This window comes from Tiliqua scincoides, chromosome 5 (assembly GCF_035046505.1).
Source record: "Tiliqua scincoides isolate rTilSci1 chromosome 5, rTilSci1.hap2, whole genome shotgun sequence".
Lineage (NCBI taxonomy): Eukaryota > Metazoa > Chordata > Lepidosauria > Squamata > Scincidae > Tiliqua > Tiliqua scincoides.
This window is the reverse complement of record NC_089825.1, coordinates 105,278,100-105,297,219: the sequence shown is the minus strand read 5'-3', so window position 1 is coordinate 105,297,219 and position 19,120 is coordinate 105,278,100. Positions and strand designations below refer to the sequence as shown.

General features: G+C 47.1%; 1 protein-coding gene across 1 annotated transcript; it reads right to left on the bottom strand.

Moving 5' to 3' along the window:
- Window positions 1-4,720: 4,720 nt before the first annotated feature.
- Window positions 4,721-18,292, bottom strand: LOC136652899 (olfactory receptor 14J1-like). Its single transcript, XM_066629822.1, has 2 exons — window positions 17,805-18,292; window positions 4,721-5,159 (listed from the first exon to the last, which is right to left on the bottom strand). Exons 1-2 carry the CDS (start codon window positions 18,290-18,292, stop codon window positions 4,721-4,723), a joined length of 927 nt encoding a protein of 308 aa, XP_066485919.1.
- Window positions 18,293-19,120: the final 828 nt, after the last annotated feature.

Sequence of the window (19,120 nt, the reverse complement as noted above, 5' to 3'; positions counted from 1 at the left end):
AGACAGGTGCATATGTGGTTTTGGAGGCTATCGCCCAGATGACATCAACAGGTTGATAGCAGCCTTCTAGGAGGAGATGGCAGAGAGTGGCAAAGAAACCCTCTCTCTGGTCACAGGGACTTCTTGGGAGGGAGAGGGAAGATGGAAGTCTTGGAGAATTGCATCTTGTGGTCATCAGCAAAATGACCATAGAGGGTAAGTGACCACTATTTTGCTCCTCTTGCAGATGGGTAGACTGAGGCATTGTAGCCATGCCAAAATAAAGATTCAAATAGGGCCTTTCCTGATTTGTAGTAAGGGGAACGTGGCTCTCTTGAGAAGAAGGTGGTTCACTATTTATCTCTCAGTGTATAATTTCCTCTTCCTCCTAAAGGAGTTTGTTGAACAGTCTGACTCTTCCCATTTCAGATGACAGCTACTCAAGGAGGTAGCTCCTAGTTCAGATTTCTCAGCTATTTTTTACTGGCTTTGATGACAAAGGCAGAAAAATGCATGTTGAAACTTGACGAGCAGTTTTGGTAGTCAATGGGGAAGTGATGACAGGGGATGTTGACAGGGGAGGGTGAGGGGCCAGATTTGGGGACATTCCTACGGAAGTCAAACTTGACTTCCTATGACTGATGGGCAGAGGGAATATACACTTGCTTCATCAGAATTTGCCAAATCCACATTTCAGGAAAACTTATTTGATGCTGCCATGGTTTAATTCCAACTGCAAGAAGTTGAACGGAAGGCTACTGGAGGGAAAAGAGCAAAGAGAACACCAGTGAAATGGGGAGGTTGGAAGGAACATGTGAGAGTTGAGTTGAAGAAATTCTGCTAGTTTCTCCTCAGTTTGTACTCTTTTTAGTCTTTCTCCAGTCACTGACAGAGGAAACCTCTAAGACGCAGAGGTAAATGAATCCTAACAAAGACTTCATACAAAATGTGGAGAGGTATATATTTGTGGAGAGGTATATATGTCCAAGGTAGGGAGAAGCAAACTACCAGCATCTGCTCCCTCCCGGGCTGATGGATGAGGTTTTCCCCTAGTCTTCCCAAGATGGCAACTCAAGGAAAGAAGAAATGGTGAAGTCCACAGTTCTCCTTTTTCCCATGGCTCTGCTCTAGGCTGAAGTGATCACGAGGAACTCCCTCAGCAAGAGGAACCCAACAGTCTCCCCCATCTAAGTGCAAAAGGCTAAGGAAGCAGGCAGCTGCAGAGTTGATGGTTTGGAAGTCAACTGAACTAGGAAATGCAGCCACTATTCAGTTTACTTCAGCATATTGATGGAAGCCTTCTTGAAGGGATAGGGGAGAATGGTGTGGAAATGTTCACTCTAGCCTCAGGTCCTTGATGGGAGAGAAAAGGAAGGCGGAGGACTTTGAGGCTTGCATCCTGTGGTAATCTGCAGAACTGTCACAGAGGATAGGTGGCCACTAATTTTGCAGATGGGAAGACTGAGGCATTGTGGCCATGCCACAGACAAGGTTCAAATAGGGCTTTTCCTGACGTGTAGTGAGAAATAACTGTCTCTCTTTGGTAGGCCTGATTTATCTCTCTTTATATCTCCCCCTCTTCCCCCAAACGATGTTCTTGAGCAGTCTGACCCTTCCCCTTTTCAGACACCAGCTACTCAGCAAGATTTGTCAGCTGCTTTTATTGGCTTTGAAGACAAAGGCAGAGAAATGCATCAGATAAACAGAGAATGTGATGTACTCCATTGTGGGGAGTGCAGTTCTGAGAGTCAGTGGGAAAGTGATGGGGAAAGATGGACAGTGGAGGATGAGGGACGGGATTTGCGGAAATTCTTATGGGAGTCAAACTTGTGTCTGTGGCTAAGGAGTGGAGGGAATATAGACTTATGTGAACCAAAATGACCAAACACTTGTGAAATGGGGAGGTTGGAAAGAGCAGGTGGGCGTGGGGTTGAAGAAGTCCTGCTACCTATAGGTTCTCATCTGCTGTTTTCTCTTTCATCAGTTCCAGCCACTGACAGAGGGAACTCTCATGAGCCAGAGGGAAATAAACCCTCACACTAACAACACACAAAATGAGGTGAGGTATACCTTATGCAAAGCTGTAAGGTACTGGCAGTGTGAAGATGGGCCAGGTCAGGAAGTGACATTTCTAACAACCCAATCCTATGATTGAGCTGCCATGTGGAGTGCATTACAACAGCAGAGGTGAATTCCATTTCACGCCTCCTAACCCACACCACCTGCCCTTTTAAAGTGACTGATGATAGTTGGAAGGGGAGAAAACCCCTTGCCCCTGACAGTCTGGGGTAGGCAAAAAACCTGCCTGCCATCTGCCAATTTAGGCAGGCAGCAAAAAATTCCTACCCAGCCCGGAATGGCGGCCAGTAAAACTCAGACTGACAGAACGGTGGGCATGTGGGTGTCCACACAGCGCCCACGTGCGGAGGAAGAGGGTTGGGTACTGTCCCCTTAAAACGCCTCTGCATCTGCCCAGCTCCAGCCCTCCTCCAATCCCCCCAGGGCAGGAGACTCTTATAAAAACATATAGCATTGCTTTCTGCACTTCTCATTTTTGGGGAAAAAAAAGAAAAGAAAAGGAAAAAAAAAACACAAAAATTTGCAAAATAATAAAGCCATTTTCTAATACCACTACATATTCTCTAACACCTCTACATACATGTGGCTGCATCTACTGACACTATAACCCCTACATCACCTACCTAGTACACTTTTAAAGCAATTATAATTTAGTACTAGATTATAACTAGATTATAATTTATAATTATAATTTATAAAAATACGCCCTTGGAATAAAAAGAGATAGAACCACTTTCTGTACTACTAACTTTGGAAAACACCAAAATCTGTGAAAAAATAAAACCATTTTCACCCACCTCTAGTTATATATGCAGAGACAGAGTATAAATACATATTGTATGTCATAGTTATCTATAAATTACAGATTATTATCATTCATAATGTTTCCTGTTCTCTGCCACACTTTGCAATTTTATGCCGATCAAGCAATGCAAGCAGTTGATTGGGGTTTGTTTGGCTGAACCTGGAACATGAGAGTCCCTCCCCTGTGAGGGGATTGGAGGAGGGCTGGGGCAAGGCTGGCTCAGAGGGCTCTTAGGGAACCAGCACCCAGCCCTCTTCCGCCTATGCATGTGGGCACAGTACTGACACCCACCCGCCCACCCTTAGAGCGGTCTGAGTTCTACTGGTCACTGTTTGGGGCCGGGTTGGAATTTTTTGCTGCCTGCCAGGATTGGCCAATGGACGGTAGTTTCTTCTACTACCCCAGATTGTCAGGGGTTGGGTTTTTTTTCCTCTACTGACTAACATTGGTCACTTTATGAGGGCAGGTGGTGCAGGTTAGAAGGCTTGAGATGGACTGTGGCGCAGTGGCGTAGCTAGCAGGGGATGGGGCGGTCAGCCCCAGGTACCACCCTTGGGGGGGTGTAACACTACAAATGCCACAACATCGCTAACATCGTGAAGGTTAGGATTAACCCCATCATGACATATAACGTTGGGTGTGGAATTCCCAGCGGAAAGCAATGCAAAAAATCAGATTGTAATACCTCCTTTCCATCAAAAGTTATGGCCAAAAAACCTGAAACCAAGAAATGCATTGAACCCTATGGAAAATTAAACTGAGCCATATGGCAGGTTTACTCGAGCGTAGGCAAATGTGCCATAGTTAGTCAGAAAGGGTAGGCTGAGAGGAATCCAATGACACTAGAATGGTTCCTATCCAATGAAAGCAGCCCCCAAAAAACACCCAAGAAGAAAGTCCCTTCCTCCAAGCAGGCAAATGTATTGAGCCCTATGGAAAGCGAAAGGAAGCCACAGGGTCACATTTACTTGTGAGTAAGAACATAAGAACATAACAACAGCCCCACTGGATCAGACCATAGGCCCATCTAGTCTAGCTTCCTGTATCTCACAGTGGCCCACCAAATGCCCCAGGGAGCACACCAGAAGAGACCTCATCCTGGTGCCCTCCCTTGCATCTGGCATTCTGACATAGCCCATTTCTAAAATCAGGAGGTTGCACGTACACCTCATGGCTTGTAACCCGTAATGGATTTTTCCTCCAGAAACTTGTCCAATTCCCTTTTAAAGGCGTCCAGGCCAGACGCCATCACCACATCCTGTGGAAAGGAGTTCCACGGACCAACCTCACGCTGAGTAAAGAAATATTTTCTTTTGTCTGTTCTAACTCTCCCAACACTCAATTTTAGCGGATGTCTCCTGGTTCTGGTGTTATGTGAGAGTGTAAAGAGCATCTCTCTATCCACTCTGTCCACCCCCTGCATAATTTTGTATGTCTCAAACATGTCCCCCCTCAGGCAAAGTAAGCAAATATGCCTTGGCTCCTGTTCAAGTCAGGCAAAGGGCAATACAAGGCTAGCTGCATGGTCCCCATCTGATGAAAGTGGAACTCAATAAATGCTCCATAAGGCAGACCCCCCCCAAGAATAAACCAGAGGATTGAGTTGGTAAAGTGGGCAATGGAGAGGGCTGAAAATCTCACTGCTTTATATGTGGGGGGTGTAGATATATAGAAGAAAAAGGGTTGTGTGTGTGTGTGTGTGTGTGGGTATGGGTGTAAGTTTTATAGCTTAAGCATTTAAATGTTTAGCAGTCTAATCCTATCATCCCCCTCTCCACTAGTGCAGCCATATCGAAACATACACACATACAGAACTCACTCATACAAATAGAAGATCAAAACTCTATTTTTAAGTGTTCAGAAACCCAAAAGTCTTCTCACTGTGTTTTTGATCTCCTTATTTCTCCTGCTGTAGATTACTGGATTCAGCAGGGGTGGAACCACAGAGTACACAATAGTTACTGCTATGTCCAGGTGAGATGGATTGTCAGAGGAGGGCCTCAGGTAAGCAAAACTTGCAGTGGACACAAAGGTGGAGAAAACAATAAGGTGGGGAAGGCAAGTTGAGAGGGCCTTTTTCCTGCCTTGCACAGAACGTATTCTGTGCACTGCAGTGAAGATGTGCACATAGGTTACAACAATGAAAATAAAGCAGCCCAAGCACATGAAAATGCTGAATACAAGAACTCCCATTTCAATCAGGTATAAGTCAGAACAGGCAAGCTTCAGTAATTGTGGGATTTTACAGAAGAACTGGTTGACAATGTTGGAGCAGAAAGTGATTGCAAAAGTGCCACTGGTGTGCAACACCGAATAGAGAAAACCAGTAATCCATACAATGCCAATTATTTGCATACAAGCGCCCTGTTCATGATCATTTCATATTCTAAAGGAATGCAAATGGCAACATATCTATCATATGCCATGACAGTGAGAAGGGAAAAATTAGATGATATAAAGAAAAGGTACAAGAAGACTTGTGCCACACATCCAGAATAAGATATGTACCTGGTGTTCATGAGGGAGTTGGCCATGGATTTGGGAATAAAGATTGACACAAGCCCAGTGTCCTATATGGCCAAGTTCATTAAAAAGAAGTACATGGGGCTGTGCAGGTGATGGTCAAGAGCTATTGCAGCGATGATGAGAAGGTTCCCTGAGACAATCCCCAAGTACAACAGCAGGAACGCCACAAAATGTAGAATCTGGAATTCACGAACATCTGAGAATGGCAGGAGTAGGAACCCAGATGCTGAAGACACTGAAGTTTTGCTGGACATTTTGCACTTGGTGTGCTATGATCTGTAGAAGGAAACAGAAGCCTTCAACAACTACATCCTGATTTAGTAACACATTTATGTCTATGATGATGATGATGATACAAGTGATGATTTCTCATCTGTTCACTTATTTTCTAGAATATTTGAAAACTCCAGTTCTGTATTGGTGCGGATTTCTTGAGACCTCCAGGCAAAGCCCTGGAATTCCCACAGCACCACAACCTGCCCTCTGATGGTGAATAGCCAACAGCTGAGAGTTCCTCGTCTAGTCTTTACCCGTTCCTGCTCAATCATTCCATGTAGTGTGGGCACCCAGTTCTGGGGCTGGGATATTAGACTGTACTCCAAAAATTCAAATTGTGTAACCCAAAGGAACTTAATTTTATACTCAGAACAGATCGTGCACATACAGATCAAGGACCTTTTCTGTACAGCAATCTAGCTTGGTAGCAGGGAAGTTATCCTCTGACTTGTGTCTTTAATTCTTGCCTGCTGTATGCAGCTGTTGTAATAAACAGATCTGCACATTTTGCAAGAGAGCCTTTGCACCAGCCTTTCTCCACAAAGTGATTTGCCGAAGACTTTCTGACTTTCACAATCCACTCCACATTTAGGCAGAATAGAAAGATTTGGGACACAATTCTAACCAATTTTCCAGCATTGGCATTGTGCCAATGGGGCATGTGCTGCATCCTGCAGTTGGGGGGCAGTCACAGAGGTCTCCTCAAGTTAAGGCAATGTTTGTTGCATTGCCCTTACCTTGGTACTGGAAAGTAAGTTAGGATTGCACTCAAAATTCCATAATACTGTTGCCAGCTCAGATGCATCCATAAACCTGAGCCTCAGGCGTGTGGGGGTGAGGGATAAATGGGTGGAAGGTTCCTGCATGCTTCTCATGGTTTTGCTTGGATGCAAAGTTCCTGCAGCTTGCTGAATAGGAGGAATGAGTTGGAAGTTAATGTGGGGGGGAGGGAGGTTTGAGTGTTTTTGGGCTTAGTTGACTTTTAAAGTGAACCCCAGAACCTGGTGAGGGGTGGAATCATGGAGATGGGCATGGTGGGGGGGGGGGTGGTTAATAATATTGGGAGTGGTGGAAAGTTTATAATATATACAAAGTTCAATAAAAGAAAATGTTCACTGCCTGCATTTATTTTCTGGCATTATTATTATTATTATTATTATTATTATTATTATTATTATTATTATTATTATTATTATTATTATTATTATTCATTTTACATCCTGTCTATTACGGAAAATAATTTTGTCATAAGAAGGGGTGTCAACCATTTGTGTGCCCCCGGTGTCAAATGACCTAGCTATGCCTATCTATCTTCAGGGTTTCCTACCGAGGTGACAAAGGGCCCAATTCTATCCAACTTTCCAGGTCTGGTGAAGCCACAATGCAGCCCCATGGCAAGGGAACACATGTTGCCATACTTGAGAAGCCCCCGTGACTGCCCCTCCACCACAGGATACAGCACACACCCCAATGACACAACCGCACCAGCACTGGAAAATTGGATAGGATCTGGCCCATATTACTTACATACAAATGATAGAGTTATGCAGGCATTTGGCCATGAGGAAAACTGCTCAAGTATCAGTACAGTTAAACAGATACAACTTACTATTTTTCTTCAGGGATATTGAATTTCCATACACACATTCTTCTCCAACCCATTCATAGCACTGGATCCGTATTCAACCACTAATGAAATTTATGAGGAAGTCCAACTGTCCTTTTTAATACTGCAACTCTGCAATGTTCTGTCTACAATGCAGGCAAAGATGTAATCATGTCTGCTATTCCTGGAGACTTGGTCCCTGGAGCCCAATACAGCAAATCATCAGAGACACACAGAGAACAGTTAACTTGCTTGTCTTCACTTCAGTTAATATGCTTAACTAGCTGCTGTCCCTAGGTAGATATATGAAGCAAAGAAGCAATCAAGACACAGTCACATGTTCAGAGTTCATGAAGGGAGCAAGACAGGCTGGCAAGCTTCAGGGAGAGAGCGCACACCAGGCAGCCTCCTCCCCTTCTTTTATTAACCTCCCTTTCAGCCCAGTACAAAGGTCAGCAGGTAAACACTGTAAGTTCCTTAGCTCCACTCTAACCTAGTACAAAGGTCAGCTGGGGAACAATGCAAGTTCCTCAAGGGATTTTTCCCTTTGTTGATTCAGCCTGTTTACCCCGTCTGTTTCCTGACTCAGACCTCACCCAGTTTGCTTCGTGACCCGGGCGTCACCCCGGAGTGTGCTCCAAGGGCCGGGGTTGAGTGTGCTCACTGGCCTTTGTCACGTAAGCAAAAGGGTAAGGTCCTGGTAAGGTCTGGTATTCCCCTGATTATTTCCTTCATCCCCACTTTTTTTGTTTTATTTTTCAGGGGGAGGGTAGTACCCCTGTAGGCACTTGTGTAGCAAGTCTAAGCCTTGTTGGCTGAGTAAAAGAGTACCAGGCTGATGTTTTGGGGTCAGCAAACTCATTATTTGACACAGTGAGGGGATACATTGAATAAAACCACCGATTATGATTAAAATAACTATCCCAAAAATCCCATACCCAAAAACCTGTCTAAGTCATGCAAAGTGTGTTAGCCATCCTGTAAACCAATCCCAAAGCCCACTAAAGTTTACCTCTTGTTGTATTTGTGCAGTAAGATTTTTTAGTTCCTCAAGTTGTTCTTCAATATTGCAGCTGTTGTCAGTCAGATTAAAGCAGCACAGATGTCTAAATGTTGAACACTCGTGATGATGTTTGAACAGTAAGAAATCAATGGCTGCTCTGTTGTCTAGAGTTGCCTCACATAATTCATGTTGTTCTGAATTTAATAAGGCTATTGCTTGAGAGGTGGAATTAATAGCTTTTAGAGCATAGCAAGCTAATTTGTTTAATTGTCTAGCATTGCCCACCACTAGTGCTGGGCTTCCTACTAGAGAGGCTGCCAGTGATACATACTCAGCTTTGCTTAACAATCTTACATTTGAATTGCAATCATTGTGGAGTGTTAGATGCATTTGGCCAGAGCAATTGGCTTAGGAGGTAAAGTGATTGCAAAAGTCTAAGGCAGCACTCTGTGCCATTAGTTAGATTGGCTGGAATGAAGTTAAAGGTTCTGCTTCCACATGTGAAAAACCATCCCTTGGGCAAGTGGTATGTTTGTACACAAAGGAGACATTCTGGAAACTGGAACAATTGAGCTGTGGCCCTGGGGGTTGATAGCAAAGTTTAGAACAATTAACAAACCTGGTACAGGTAGCATTAAAAGCAGTGACATGGGGTGTATGTAAGGACAATGCATCTTTAATAGATTCTCCCCATTGGAGGTATCCTTCATACCCCTATCTTGCCAAATTGATATTAGCAGAATCTTGCAATATTGTCTGGTTGATGACACACTGGAATCAGACATGTCCCCAATAGATCTCCTGCAGCAATTTCAGTAGACAAATTATTATTATTATTATTATTATTATTATTATTATTATTATTATTATTATTATTAACAGTATTTATTTTCAACAAAAAGTTCACAAAGTGGTTTACAGAGAAAAATCAAATAACTAATTATAATAATAACTAACTCCCTGCCCCAATAGGGCTCACAATCTAAAAAGATGCAAAAGAACACCAGCAGGTAGCCACTAGAAAAGACACTGCTGGGGTGAGGAGGGCCAGTTACTCTTCCCCTGCTAAAAAAGGAGGAGCACCCACTAGAAAAAGTGCCTCTTACTCAGTTAGCAGAGGTCACAAACAGAAATGTGAGGTGTTAACAATCTGAGCAAGGCGCTTCCATAAATTATATTTTATGCACTCCTTTAAAGGGGGCGCTTGTTGTCCAGCCCCCAGCAGGAGCACTAGCAATAGTAAAAAACACATCAGTAACAGCATTGAGTTTTTTGTAATCTCTGACATCATGGCCAGAAGCAGTTTTTCATGGGTCTCTGGTTCACCGGATGCCAGCAGCTATCTTTGCGCCTTGGATGTCAGAGCCTTCAGATCTCCCCAGGTTATGGGATGAGTCTCCTGTCGGGGTCTCTTGGCTGGCCGTCTGTTCCTTGGCTGCTCCTGAAGTCCCAGCATCATCTGGAAGTTGGGGATCGGATTCTCCAGGCCCTGATGCCATGACATCTTTGGCTGGCCACACACACCGAGCTGGTACCCAAAGTGTTCCTGTAGGAGTAAGCATAGCCTCACCCCCAAGTTACCAATAGGGCTGGGCCTTTCCATTCTGGGTCTGGCAGTTGTCTATAATAAACCATGGGTCTGGTTAGTGATTTCATGACTCCTTCATGTCTTTAATGAGGAGTGAACCCTTCTGCATTTAAAGTTAAAAAATTTAAAGTATATAATAAAGTATAGAGTGTTTCCTGAATATGAATTGGCCCAAATAAACGATGTCTCATATCCCGTTTTTAATTGTTTGAATAAAAGGGTTTTTATAGATCTGTGTGCCTGTTCTACTATTGCTTGTCCTGTAGAGTTATAGGGGCTGCCATGTTTCAGAATAATATCCCAGGTTGTGCAGAAGGAAAGAAGCTCCTTTGAAGTATAAGCTGGAGCACTGTCTGTTTTTAGTGTGGCTGGTCTCCCCATTACTGTGAAAGCATGCAAGAGGTGGGCAATCACATGTTTGGTGGTTTCCTTTTTAAAAGCTAAAGCCCAAACATAGCCAGAATAGGTATCAATACAAACATGTAAATATGAATGGGGTTTGAATTCAGGAACATGAGTAACATCCATCTGCCATAACTGGTTTGCATGAGTTCCATGAGGGTTTACCGCATGTGGGAATGATGCGGGGGCTCGAGAACAGTGTGGGCACCTATGGACAATGGTTTGTGCTTGTGATAAGGGAATTGAGATTTGTTTTACTAACATCTTCGCAGACTGATGAAAGAAAGCATGGCTGGCTATGGGATCAGAAAACAAAGAGTTAACTGATGGAGGAGGGAAGCCCTTAAAGGCCTGGTCAGCCCTGTCATTGCCTTCAGACAAAAAGCCTGGAAGAGGGGTGTGGCTACGAATGTGGGCAGCAAAATAAGGCTGAGTCCAAGTTTGAAGCAAATTTTGCAGGGTCAAAAAAAGACTTAGTAAATTGTGGTCAAGCTGAGAGGTGATGCAGGCCAGGGGGAGATGTTCTAACAGATTATAAACATGCAGGGTGTCTACTATCAAATTAAAAGGCTGATATTTCATAACCTTAAATGCCATAATAACAGCAGCTAATTCAGCTTTTTGGGCAGAGGTTTGTGAGCTTGTAAAATAGGTAGTCCATTGGCCCTCCTTTTGGTATGTAATTACCCCCCCCTTGGAGATCCATCAGTAAAGACAGTGATTGCTTTAGAGATGGGGGTAGAACATCTGACTGGTTTTAAAGGAAGACTAACCTGTGTTACTAGGGCAAGTCTAGGATCTTTAGGGGTGTTAAAATCTAGTTCCCCCACATATTCTGCTAAGGCAATTTGATAAGAGGTGGAGAATTCCCACAAATGAAGGTTTTCATTTTTTATAATAGGCAATGTAATTTTTACTACATCCTTGCCCTGGAGTCTCACTGCTCTTTCTTGCCCCTTGCAAATGAGAGCAGTGATAGCCTCCTGATAAGATAATACATTCCTGGATGGGTTGGCTGACAGGTAAAGCCATTCAAGAATGTATACCTAAGTGTCTGCTTTAGGGCTACAGAGAACACCGGTGGGGGTATGGGCAGAGGGTAGAATTACTAGCCATAGCAAAGGTTGATGTGGCAGGCAATCCACAAATTGGTGTCTCATGAGTTGTTGTCTTTCTTGTAGGGAATTATGACCTCTGGAGAGAGGGTGATTTGTTTTGTGGGGTCTTGGTCCTCCCTGAGATGATCAAATACTGGCTTTAACAGTTGTGTGAGAAGCTTAAAATAAGAGCGTACCCAATTAATATGTCCCAGCAACTGCTGCAATTGTACCAAAGTCAGGTGCTGGGGGATTTCTAATTCTGGGGTTATAGGCACAGCATAGGATGACAGCACTTTATGCCCAAGATACAAATAAGGGAGGAAGGCTAGAAAGAAAAAAGGTTTAAGTCAGTTGATTTTGTCACTCTTGTGACAGGACAGAGTTTCTACCTGCTGCTCAAAGGACCTCCTGATATTCTGAAAAGTATAGATAGATATATACTATGATGAAAACTCCCTTCCCCACCCCCCTCTCTCTCCCTGTCTCTGGTTGCTAGAAGATGGGTTAGAAGAACCAGGACTGCTGGAAACCTGCCCCCCCTTCCCTTTCCTCGGGCAGACCAAATGCACTCTGCATTAAACGTAATCACCAGAACAGCCCAATCCTGAGCTGCCTGGCACACGGAGCTGTCACGCCACCAAAATGACTACCCGGCACCCTGAGGATGCTGGGCAGCTACCGCTGCCTCCTTGGGAGAAGGGGACATTCATCCCTTTCCCCTGCATAAGGAAAGTAGCCCCGCAATGGGGCTACACGATTCTGCGCCGCTATCAAGCGGGCACAAAGAAACAGAGTCCTGTGTCCAGCCAAGAGGGCTCGCTCCAGTGCTGGGCCAGTGCTAAGCCCCATAAATGTGCCTTACGACATATTTGTGACAGTGTACACCGGCGGTAAGCAGGCGTGTACAACTCAGGATTGGGCTCTAAGGCAGGTACATCTTATACTTTTTTAGGGCAAAGAAACGTATCTTTATTACTCCTTTGTATGCAATATTGCTATCTTTGTTCTTTCTGAATAAAGCTAAGATCTTTTATTGAAAGCTATTTACCCCCACACCCGCAAATAAAGAGACCAGACTTCGGCTTGGATGAAAATGGGCCACTTTATTAAGTCTTAACTGCAGCAGGGCAATAACAATAACATCAAGCGTGCGGGGCAATATGGGGGAAACGGTCCTAGCTGTCTGCTTCCCCCTGCAAACTCATTGGGCATACCACCTGGCTCGAGCCCCCAGCTGTCAATAGCCAGCCTAGGCCTTTCAATGCCACCCCCAAGGGGGCAAGGCAGCCGGACTTCAGACCAGTAGATGGAGCCCCACCGGCCTGACAGTCCAGGCAAGAGGCTTGCCTGCCTGCCTCCTGGAGCTGGTCAGGCATTATAGGAGCAGTTCAGACACACCCCTCCCCCTGCTGCCTTGGATGGACACTGAGCCAGATACCTACCTACCCAGCCCTGCACGTATCCTGCCAAAGGGGAGGACAGCCTAGTGCTTGTAATCCCCACTCCCCACAAGGATAAAATCATTCAAGCCCTGCTGCAGGTCGGATAAAAACAAGTCATTGCCGACTGGTGACAGGTGCACCCCATCGCTGTGGAACAGGGCAGGCTGCCTGAACCCAATAGCAGGGTGTTGGATCACTGCCCCGCCCTGCTCAAGTACTACCCTCCCCAGGTAAGTGTTCACTCTTTTCCTGGTGACGTCTGTTCTGCGGATGCTCTGCACCCCGCACCAAACATGCCAGGGGAGGAGATTGGACCAAAGGATAGCAATCCCCAGGAACCAACTTCTAAGCAAAGAGAACTCCCTATGGGCCTGGAGCCTCAACAACATCGAAGTCCTCTGGCCCAGGTCATTCTCCCCTAAGTGTACCACGATTACCTGGGGAGGGGGATGCTGTGCCAGATAATTAAGCAACAGTGGCATGAACTGTCTCCAGTGCATGCCCCTTCTGGCAGCCCAGGTGACACTGGCCAGGCCTCCCAGTTCCAACTGGGAGCTGAAACTGCTGGCCAATGCCCTCTTCCGAGCCCAAAATATAATTGAGTGACCGCAGATCAGAACCCTTACGGGAGTCAACCAACAAAGACCTGCAACAGAAAAAGTAACATAAGCCACTAACACTGGAATGTAAGAAGATGCCCTCAGGCAAAACAATCAGGGACTCCAACCGGACCATCCCTCCACATTAACACCAAGGCTGGAAATGCCAGTCAACACCCCCCCGACCACTGGGGGAGCCCAACAAACCCAGGCCCCACAACCGGCAGGCCTCAGCGAACATAATATTTAAAGGCGCCCAAGCGCCATCGCCCGATCCTCTGGATAGCTCCAGCATGGAAGCCACAACCGCCTGAACCAGGCAGATATCCACATCGGCAGCTCTTTTCAGGTGGACCCACTGGCCTTTACCTCACTGGTTGGTCTTAGAGCACCTTAAAAACAGAGAAACAAGGTTAACAACCAACTGACCATTGCCCCATTGCAAGGCCCTGTCCCCGGGGGTGACTTTAGAAACGGATAATACCTCGCTAGGGCAGAAAGCCCCAAAGAACAATACCAGGCTACAAGCTTTAAACAGCATCGCCTCATAACGCGATGTGCAAAGCAGGCCGAAGTCGGCACATAGGCCCCGCAGTAGGACCGGGGTGACCGGCTTCTGGGCATCTGGGAGCATGGGACAGCTCCTCCTAATTCCTTCCAGCATCCGTTTAACCCGAAAGTCCGATGTGTTGTCAACCCAACCCAAGGCCTTGGACTGGAAAGACAGAGCTGCCAAGTAGACTGAGATCAATCGTGCTGACAACCCCCTACTCCGAAGGGCAATCACAAACTTCATTAGGTGGCTCACCGGCAGAGGCCATGCATCCGCCAGATGCTGCTGCCTGCAAAGAGCCAAAAACTCCTGAACCTTCTTCCTATAACTGTTCCTGGTAGCGGCCGCTAGGGAAGCCCAGATCATGTTTTGGGCGGTGCTGAGCCAAGGCTCCACAGCCATAGTGACATGGGTTCTGGGTCCAAATGTGCCTCTGGACCCAGCTGCCTGAAATGCTCCTCCTGAAAACGAGAGAGAGCATCGGCAATACTGTTTTGAACCCCGGGAACATGCTGTGCAGAAAAGAGGACATTAACTGATAGGCACCGGAGAACAAAAGCTCTCACCAAGCGCATAACCCTGGGCAATTTAGACGTTTGCTTGTTGATGATTCTGACCACCTCCTGGTTGTCACACCAGAAGGGAACGGAAGAATTGGCAAACTCGGGGGCCCATAAGTGCACGGCCACCAGGATGGGAAAGAACTCAAGAAAGGTCAAATCCCTTGTGATGCCCTCCTGCACCCATTCACTTGGCCAGTGGGCAGTGCACCAGCTACCCCTAAAATAGACTCCAAACCCATGACATCCTGCTGTGTCAGATTTCACCTGCAACTCGGCCTCAACCAACCTCAGTGTTCTCCAAAACGAAACCCCATTAAATTGATCAAGAAACCAGAGCCACACGGCCACGTCACCTCGCAGGGCGCCAGTGACCCGTATGCGGTGGGAAGGCCTGTGCAGTCCTGCCATTAAGTCACACATGCACCTCAAAAAAGGCCTGCCCTGGTACCATGACCTGGCAGGCGAAGTTGAGGTGCCTTACTAGCACCTGAAGCTCCCTCAGAATCATTTTCTTGGCCGCCAGGGCCTGCCTAAGCAAACCAACCAGTCGCTGCAGCTTGGCTTCTGGGAGCCTACTGCACTGGTTAACCATGTCAAGCTCGATGCCAAGGTACGTCAAGGTACGAGTGGCAGGACCCTAGGTCTAGTTGTGCGCCAGGGGGACTCCCAGCTGCTCACACAGAGCGATAAAAGTCAAGAGCAGCATTTTGCATGTTCCAGTACCAGCCGGTTTCATGAAAAGAAAATCGTTGAGGTAGTGAGCGAAAGTGACACGCCCCATCTGAAACTGGACAGCCCACTCCAAGAAGGTACTGAAACACTTGAAATGGGCACATGAAATGGCACATCCCATAGGCAACACTCTGTCAACATAATAGACACCTTCGAAACGAAAGCCCAGGTGGCAGAAATCATCTGGATGGACAGGCAACAGGTGGAACGTGGACCCATGTCTGCCTTCGCCATTAGCACGCCCATGTCGCATGACCACAGCCGCCCCACTGCTTGATTTAACAAAGTGTACCTAATGGAACACAGATCACTGGGGATCCCATTGTTCATGGAGCTGCCCTCTGGGAAGGAGAGATGGTGAATTAGCCGGAATTCCCCTGGGGATTTCTTGAGCACTACCCCCAAAGGAGAAACCTGCAGGTTATGAATAGGCAGGGTCGGAAAAGGTCCAACCACCCTTCCCGCTTTAGCAATCTTTTTCCTAATAACATGCTCCAACCCTTTAACTGAAGGCAAATTCTCAGCCAACACGGGCTCAACGGGCCTTGCTGCTGGAATTCAAAAACCCCAAGAACACCCCTCCACCAAATGTGCCGTGGCAACTTTGTTGGGGTAAGAACCCAACCATAAACATAACTGGGACAACTTAATCAGTGTTGGCCCCCTTGCTATTGGGGGGAAGGAAAGAGGGAGTGCCACCTCTGCGGCTATGCCCTGCCTGCTGTACAGCGCCCTGCCAGGGCCCACCCAGCTTAGAGCAGGAGGACACTGGGTGCTTGGCCCCGCACAAGCCGCATGCATGCAGGGAAGTGCAGTTGTTCCTTCCGCACTTTCCTGAGGCATTGAATTCAAAACAAATTCACAGGTTTTGAACCCATGCGGCACCATCGGGTGCCTTAATGGGTTCAGATTTATTCCTGGAAATAAGATGGCTCTGTCAGAGCAGTCACCCCACACCAGCCTGGAAGGGATGACCAACTGTGTCCACAGTTCCCATTGTGGAACACACTAATCCAATGCCAGATCATGTGCGGCACGCAACCTAAAATAGTGGTCATAAGCCGTCCAGGCTGTGCCAGGAAAGACCCTGAATGCCCTGTGCACAATGTCCAAGTACTTGAATAAAGCAGGGGCTCGGTTGCGAATACATCTGGAGCAGCATGGAAGCATAAATGACAAAACCGTTCAGCCAATTAGACCAGTTCTTGTCAAACTTCTGCTTCTTCACCATCTCCTGGTCCCAAACCGGCTCACCCAACTTCAGAATGGGTTCTGGTTTGATCTGCAGAAAGCTGAACATGTCCAAATTTTTGCCTCTCCAGATCTTTTCTTTGACTGCTAGAGCCAAGTGACAACCCAAGGGGAGAGCCACATCCCCATAGGAGACCCAGGGATGCTCAACCTGCTCCACACAACCTCCCAATGGCACACCGGGGGTGGGCAAAGGGGCCCATCAAGTTCCCCAAGGGGGAGGAAGACGCCAAGCCTGGTGCCCCAGGAGCCCAGAAAGGGGGTGGGGGAGTAGCTGCACCAACCGGCACCACTGCAGCCTGCGCTAGCCTGTCCTGGGCTCCTTGCTGGTATAAGACCCCCGGGAAATACGGGTTGGGCGCCCGCCACTGAGCCCAGGGCCACCACTGTGCCCCAAGGGCGGTGGAGATAACTGCGAAGCCTTCTCGCTCATCCCATATTGCTCCTAAACTGCCACCTGCATCCAGTGCCATCTCACCTGAAGCACTCGGTGCCGGTTGTGCACCCTTCTGCGCTACCTGCATGGCACCTGTGATCTCTACTTTGGGCGTGTGGTCCCTTTGGGTGGAGTGTTCTGGAACATCAACAACCCCTTGGCCCCTAACACGCTTCCTGGAAGATAAAATCTAGCTGAGACGGGCACTGCGCACTTTCCTAGTAGACCTACGTAGCGGGGTAGCCGTACCGGATACCTCACCCCATCACCTTTTCCCGCACCATGAAGGACTTTCTCCTTCTCTCTAGCCTCAAAGCGCGCTAACAGCGCCCTCAGCTCGTTGTAATCCTCCTCCCCTTCCAAAGAAAAAACTGGAGGGGAAGGAGGGGGTGCATGTCTCTTGGGGGCTTTCCCGCCCCTCTTTTGGCTTCTCTTACCCATTTTGAGTGAAAGAGAAATGTCCCCCCACCCCGAGTACTAGAATTCACTGGAGGATACGAATGCCGGAAAGCACCGAAAGCAGGGAATGAGGCAAAAGCCATGCTCACCAGACACTCCCATGCCTCCTGCTTCACTCCTCTGGACCCTAAGGTGGATGGAGGACCGGCAAAGCTTCCTCTGCACTCCCGCACCTCACGCGACAACACCCTCCACAGTGGGACCACTGCCTACCAGACCGCCTCAGCCTGACTGCTGAGACCGCCCAAAACGTGCCGCTACAGCCCGTCGTCAGCCTCACGCCTGCCTGCTCCTGCTCGCCCTTGCCTCGCGGCGAAGCACGCCTAGCCGCTTGGCAGGTCTGCGAGTCGCCCAGTTCGCTCCAACCGAGGACACGTCTGCCCTCGTTGATGGCCAGGAGCACACTGAGCCCAGCCAGTGGTGTGCAGCACTGAATAGAGAAAACCAGTGATCCATACAATAGCAACTATTTGCAGACAAGCATTCCTGTTCATGATCATTTCATACTCTAATGGGTTGTAAATAGCTACATACTGGTCATAAGCCATGACTGTGAGAAGGGCAAAACTGGATGCTAAAAAGAAGACGAAGAAGAGGACTTGAGCAACACATCCAGAATAAGATATGTGCCTGGTATTCATTAGGGAATTGGCCATGGATTTAGGGATAATGACCGAAAGAAACCCAATGTCTTGAATGGCCAGATTCATTAAAAAGAAGTACATGGGGCTGTGTAGGAGACGGTCAAGAGCTATTGCAGAGATGATGAGAAGGTTCCCTGAGACAATCCCCAAGTACAACAGCAGGAATGCCACAAAATGCAGGATCTGAAATTCCTGAAGGTCTGAGAATTGCAAGAGCAGGAACCCAGATATTGAAGTCTTGTTGGACATTTTGCATTCTGTGTGCTGTGCTCTGCAGAAGGAAACAGATGGAAACCTTCAACAACTACATCCCAATTTAGTGACACATTGATGATTATGATGGTGATGATGATTCAAGTGATGATCTCTGCTCTGTTCACTTATTTTCTAGATTATCTGAATGTTCCAGATCAGTGTTGTTGCCGGAGTGCCTCAGAGTTCAAGGCAAAACCCTGATCTGGAATGCTTACTGCAGCACCGATCAGCCTGGGGAAGAAGATTTTCAGCCACTGCTCAACTTGATGTCACCCATACCCCAGTTTCAAATGTTTGCAGAAAAAGAGAATAACCCTACTTCTTTCACTAGTCACCACTATTATAATCTGATGACGCAAAATTGTACACACTGCAATTGTACACACAGGAGCTTCCAGCACAAATGTCTAGAGGCCCCAAGCGCATGCACAATGGAGGCTCGCAGATGTCTTGCTGGAGCAGGTTGTTTGACAGCAGGGGCAGATTGTTGGAGGGCTGTGGGTAGATCACAGCAGCGAGTGAGCTGGGCAGGGGGTAATTCAGGGGCCGGAGGGGAAGGATCTGTATGGCAGTCATGCATGCTGGGATTCTATCTCCCTTCCCCTGACCCTAATTGTGCCCTGAATCTCCTTGGACTTATGCCAGATTAATAGGTAAATGGTTGGCATAGGTCCGAAGAAGCCCATTGACTGAGCTGCCTAAGAGAAGGTAAGTAAAAAGGATTTTACTTACCTCTCCTGGGCCATCTGGTCACCACCCCCAATAGCACACAACTTGTGCTGTCAATGGTGATGTATGTTGTGGACTTATGGGGGATAAGAT